The sequence below is a fragment of the Hyaena hyaena genome, unplaced genomic scaffold (assembly GCF_003009895.1).
Source record: "Hyaena hyaena isolate Hyena2069 unplaced genomic scaffold, ASM300989v1 scaffold_544, whole genome shotgun sequence".
Lineage (NCBI taxonomy): Eukaryota > Metazoa > Chordata > Mammalia > Carnivora > Hyaenidae > Hyaena > Hyaena hyaena.
In genome coordinates, this window is record NW_024081176.1 from 758,406 (window position 1) to 764,761 (window position 6,356).

A 6,356-nucleotide genomic window follows, 5' to 3' on the forward strand; every position below is an offset into this window, starting at 1 on the left:
ATAAAATTACTGTGTGAATATTAAGGGTTATTCCTTTTAAACCAAGATACATTTTGAAAAGAAATTAGGCAAGAAATTTAAAATCTACCACATACTATATAAAAACTGATTATTTAGTATACTTTCCCTTGAGAGATACAGTATTACCTAATGAATAGTTTTTATGACCCACTTAGCTAAATAAGCTCATGTTTCTTCTCATTTACAGAAGAATTATTTAGTTTGGCTGATGGATGTAGATTTTTGGTTTTATGAAAAAGAGTAATTGAGGATATTGCAGAGAGTCAAGAATTAAATGGGCAGAGGGGCGCCCGGGTGGCTAAGTCGGTTAAGCGTCTGACTTTGGCTTCGGTCATGATCTCACGATTCGTGGGTTCGAGCCCCGCGTCGGGCTCTGTGCTGACTGCCAGCTCAGAGCCTGGAGCCTGTTTCAGTCTGAGACTCCCTCTCTCTCTGACCCTCCCCTGCTCACGCTCTCTCTCCTAGAAATAAATAAAATATTAAAAAAAAAAAAAGAATTATATGGGCAGATAATATGCCATATACTATTAGCCTTTACAAAAAGCTCTCTAAGAAAACAATCCTTAGCCTTGTGTAACAGTGTTACTTTCTTGTTTCTGGGTAAAGATTATAAGTATGCTTAAGAGTGGGATTAGAGTCGATTCTGTAACAAATAAAACAAGTTCAGCTGTTTTCAAACAGAGAACTACATTCTTAACTGTCTGATTATCACAAACCTTTCTAATAAGGCTACTGCAATATGGTATTTAAACCTACACAGCATTTTCAAATATTATCGTTTCTCCTCATCGAGCCCAATTCCCATTCCCTTCAATATTTATAGAGAATTCTACTTGTTTACAATTACAGTCAGAACTCCAGGTGCGGAGAAAATGTGTCCTACCACTGCTAAAGAAATAAGTAATTTTTTTTTCATGAGATAATGTCATCCACTTTTCTTAAATCTACTTCATATCTATCCATTTGTTTACCTGAAGTTTCTTGACAACTTAAAAGGCAAGATTATGTTAAAAATATAAGCCTCAATTCCTGTTCTCCAGAAGTTTGTAGCTAATATTATATAAATTACTAGTTCAGATAAGATGAAGTTCAGGAGGTTGGTCATGAAACTGAGTGATATAGAACACAGGTACTTGGATGTGAACACAGCTGTGCTGACAGCTCAGAGCCTGGAGTCTGCTTCAGATTCTGTGTCCCCCTCTCTCAGAAATAGAGAGGGAGAGGGAGGGGGAGTGGGGGGGAGAGAGAGAGAGAGAAATAGATTTCTCCATCACAAAATGAAACAAAAGAATGATTTTTACTGCAGGGTATCTTGCTAAAAACAAATTTCATATTTTTAACAGGACATCATATTAAAAAGAATGATTTTCTCTTCAAAAATTCAAAGCTAATAATAATAAATTAAGTTTTGCAAATATCTGAATACATATAATATGCAAGGAAACGTATCAAACACTGTGAAAAATGTAGAAGTATAGAAAGGTTTGTTAGGTCCTTCCCCCAAGAGACTTCCAGTTCCCTGGATCAGCACACATACCCCTGAAACTGTTTCTCCCTCTTGAGATACAAGCTAGGGGTGAGGAAGCACCAGAACACAGTTATTCATCCCCTGGTGCTTACCTGGTCTTGTAGTGACATCACTGGATTATTTTTGGTAGTGTTGATGTGAAGAACGTGGTATCTGTTCTTTGCACAAAGGTCATAGGCAATGTTGGTAAAAGAGGTGCTTGCAGTTTTGGGGACTCTGTTATAAATGATCACCATATCCTCTTCCTCATCCAGCACTGCCTCTTGCCGGGGACCATCCATTGTGTGGCGCTGCTCAATTTCTCGCACTTCATGTCTTGCAATAGCCCTTTCTGCAGAGAAAAACAGAGATCAACTTAGTTTTTAAAGACAATGAAAACAATTTCTCATTCCTAGAACATAACTGTCCTAGTCAAAAAACCGGTAAGAGCACTCAATGAAATGTCTGAAGACCCAAACCTCAAAGTTACCTTTGAAGGATAATACAGATGCATATACAGAACAACAGAAGAAATAGTCATCAGGTTTAGAATACCACGGACCAGAGATCAGTGTAGTTCAAAAGTCACTCGATATTTTAATAGAATTTCTAAAGCCTGAATTCATTCTCAAACACACGAAGACAGATTGCATGGAATACTAAACTTCATGGTAAAAAAGGCACTTAGAAAATAAGTCATTTATAATTTAATTAAAGATTCTGAAATTTATTGTTTAGGATTTAATGACTCCCTGGTTTATCACAATGTAGCAGGACAGTGGTTATAAATGCTGGAGTGATTTCTGGTAACAAGAGGAGAAACGACATCATCACAAGCCCTTTTTTATTTTTGGTGTTGCATTACATTCTACGTCCTGGCTGTTCACTCCTTAAACTCTACGGTACGTCTAACTCAAATCAAGTAGAAGAAAGACATCTGGGAAAACCATTAAAATGAGTGCAACCACCCAGAATATGTAGCATGGGAGAGAGACTCTGGGACAAAATCTTAGGAAATACCAACATTTAAGGAGCAAATAGAGACAATCTATAGAAGAGGCTAAGAAGAAATAGAAAGAGAAAGGAAGCAGGGCAGACTTTTAAGAAGCACATGCCAGGGCGCCTGGATGGCTCAGTTGGTTAAGCGTCCGACTTCGACTCAGGTCATGATCTCACAGTTTGTGGGTTCAGGCCCCGCCTCGGGCTCTGTGCTGACAGCCAGCTCAGAGCCTGGAGCCTGCTTCAGATTCTGTATCCCCCTCTCTCTCTGACCCTCCCCTGCTCACACTGTCTCTCTCTCTCAGAAATAAATAAAACAAACAAACAAACAAAAAAGCACATGCCACATGATAGAAAGCATATTTTTCAAATTGACAGTGCTTCCAAATGGATCTATAAATCAAGGTAATGTAGGAGGCTAATGGCATTTACATAGTATTTGGAAGTTGTCTCAGGTTAAACTCAAAGAGTATTTATTGAGAGCCTATACACATTATTATATTCAATAATTTTTAAGAAATCTTATCTCCCAAACAACTTCTGTCATCATAGTCTAAAACTATTATGATATTGTTATGGACACACACTGTCTCTCTCCACAATGGGAAATAAAAACAGTACTGCTGTCATTCAGGTGCTGGTAGAAGCATGAGAAGTCTCCACTAAGCAGCCCAGACATGCATAAAATTGTCTTTAAAAGATTCACCTGCAAGCAACAGTGCTGAATTTACTTTCACTAGTTTTTCTAAGACCAAGTATTTGGAAAAGAAGATTTTATATGCTATTTCATAAATGGGTACCCATTCTGCCTAGAGAATACATAATGACAGAATACATAAGAAAATCTGCAATATTAAGTTTTTGTAATTTACTCCATCTACTTATAAAATTTTACATACCCAATCACTGCTATGAAAATTAGCTACAAAATTAATTAAAAATATTTTTAAAAATGGGTGCCTGGGTGGCTTGGTTGGTTAAGCGTCTGACTCTTGGTTTTGGCTCAGGTCATGATCTCACAATTCATGAGGTCTAGTTCCGTATCAGGCTCTGCGCTGACAGTGTGGAGCCTGCTTTGGATTCTCTCTTTTCCTATCTCTCAAAAATAAACTTTAAAGAAGAAGTTATCATTTTGTGTGTGGATTTATTTATTTTAATGTGTTATTTATTTTTGAGAGAGAGAGAAACAGCATGAACAGGGGAGAGTAAGAGAGAGAGGGAGACACAGAATCTGAAGCAGCCTCCAGGCTCTGAGCTGTCAGCACAGAGCCCGACGTGGGGCTCAAACCCATGAACTGTGAGATCATGACCTAAGCTGAAGTCGGATGCTTAACCAACTGAGCCACCCGGACACCCCTGAATTTTGTTTTCTTAATTTTAGAGACAGAGCAAGCGAGCACAAGCATGGAAGAGGGGCAGGCACAGAGAGAGAGAGAGAGAGAGAGAGAGAGAGAGAGAGAGAGAGAGAGAGAGAATCTTAAGCAGGCTCCAAACTCAGCACGGAACTCAACACAGGGCTCAATCCCACACTATGAAATCATGACCCTAGTTGAAATAGAGTTGAATACTCAACTGACTGAGCCACTCAGGCAACCCTGTGGATTTTTTATTTTTTACAGTGATAAAACTCTAGCCAGACCATGAAACTAACATGTAAAAATTAATCATTGATTTTGGTTCATCATGTGTACTAAATCAGATGCACGGTATATTGAACACAATTTTTAAAAATTTCTATAAAAACATGCAAATATGGGAGTCACTACTTTCCCCATTCAAATAATATATTTATATGCACTTTCTATTTTTCAAGTGTTTTTACTTTGCTTTAACAAACAGGATAATCAGTAACACAGTGTTATGCCTAAATATAAAAAGATAAAAATCATATGGAAAACTAAAAGGATTTTTATTAGTAATGTTTGTTTATAAAATCGAATCTCACTTAGTTGAATAATAACGATAATAGCTGTTGATGGTAAAATAGGATCTCTTTCCACCTGTGACAAACATAAAACTGGTAAGGGTGTTTGCAATATAGCCATATTCTTTACTTACTAAGTAACTGACAGTTCCAAGTCTTTTTTTTTTTTTTTTTTTATCAAAGATGTTCTGCATCTAGTTAGTACAGCTTCTTCTGAGACTCTCTTAAATCAGTGGGGAAGCTTTATTAGTTACAGCACATTTGTAGGGCACTCAGAGAATACAGGCAGTATATTTAAAATACCTATGGTGTTTTTTGAAGGAATGTTTTTTCATGTTTGAGTAATGAACTAGAGAGAATCTGCTATGCAAGCTATTTCAGAACCCCCACAAAACGTCTTACATACAAACAATATGGGGACAGCCCGAGAGTCATAAAATTACAGGTGGGCCAGGTACCACTGGCACTAATGCGTCCGCCCAACTGCCCAAAGATAGACACAAAGCTTTATGGCAATTCCAGTTCTTCAAGGCTCCTGTGAAAGGTGGTGTAGACCTCAGGTCAATGAACCTTTCCATGTGGCAGATTATCAACAAACTCAAGTCTTTTAAAAGACTATTCATAACAGCACTAATTCCCTATTCCTGCATTGACAGGGCATTAAAGGCCTTATTTAGTGCAAAAAGATAATGATCAAGCTAAATATAAAACATTATAGCTGCATTAAAAACACCAAACTAAATCCTACACGGCACTAAAGTCACAAAGATGTATATACATCAGGCTACAGAAAAACTGATGAAAACAGAACTGAAGATTTTTTAAAACACCATATCATATTGTTTAACGACAATTGTTTTAAACATTACGGTTGTTTGGGGAAACACCTTTCTCTTTGAACATGTAATTAAATGTTCAATGTACTAAATAACCTACACATTTATAGAGAAATAAGAGAAATGGTAGGGAAATAAGTTTTGTGGTTTATACAAATTAAAGGACTCATGAATATATATCTGTCTCTCCCTGCCACAGCTCAATTCTGCAAGGGTCTCAGCAGAAAATAAATACTTCATACAGGCTCCTACCATGTAGTATTTCTGTACTGTGGGTTGCAGATTAGGACTTCAGGGAAAAAGAAATAGCAGAAGGAAAGAGCAATCCATTGCCTTGATTTAAGTAGTGAAACTTCTGCATGTTAAAGTAAAAAGTATATAGTTAGACAACAGGTAAATAATAAAAGGCAAAGAACGCGAAGAAAAAAATTACCAAGTTTTAATATTTATAACAAAAAACATAGAAATTGGCAATGACATCATTAAAACTTCAGTACATAGGGGCGCCTGGGTGGCTCAGTCGGTTGAGCACCGACTTCGGCTCAGGTCATGATCCCCACGTCGGGCTCTGTGCTAACAGCCAGCTCAGAGCCTGGAGCCTGCTTCAGATTCTGTGTCTCCCTCTCTCTCTGACCCTCCTCCATTCATGCTGTCTCTCTCTCTCTCAGAAATAAATAAAAAACATAAAAAAATTTTTTAAACTTCAGTACATAATAAGCTAAGGGTGCTTATAAGAGTTTCAACTACATATGCATGATAGGGCAGAGTAAAAGTATTAGTGGCATTATGATTTTTCTGGGTCATGGACTCCTTTGAGAATATGTAGAAGACCGTGGACACCCTCTCTCCAGAAAGACAGACTGGTACATTTTAGGAAGAGGGGGGTGGTCTATGATCCCACGGTAACTACTCCTAAAAAAGAAAAAAAGAGAAATAAAAATTCCCCAAATAGCAAGCCTAATAGTAAACTGCCTTAGGGCAATAGTATACACACACACACACACACACACACATATATAGTAAACTATATATATATAATAGTAAACTGCCTTAGGGCAATAGTGTGTGT

General features: G+C 37.5%; 1 protein-coding gene across 2 annotated transcripts in view; it reads right to left on the reverse strand.

Moving 5' to 3' along the window:
- Window positions 1-6,356, reverse strand: part of HS2ST1 (heparan sulfate 2-O-sulfotransferase 1) — a 160,797-nt gene that overhangs the window by 28,567 nt on the left and 125,874 nt on the right. For both annotated transcript variants that reach the window (XM_039255745.1, XM_039255744.1), the window contains exon 2: window positions 1,642-1,880. In XM_039255745.1, the coding sequence (XP_039111676.1) occupies window positions 1,642-1,880 (239 nt within the window). The remainder of the gene's footprint in view (window positions 1-1,641; window positions 1,881-6,356) is intronic.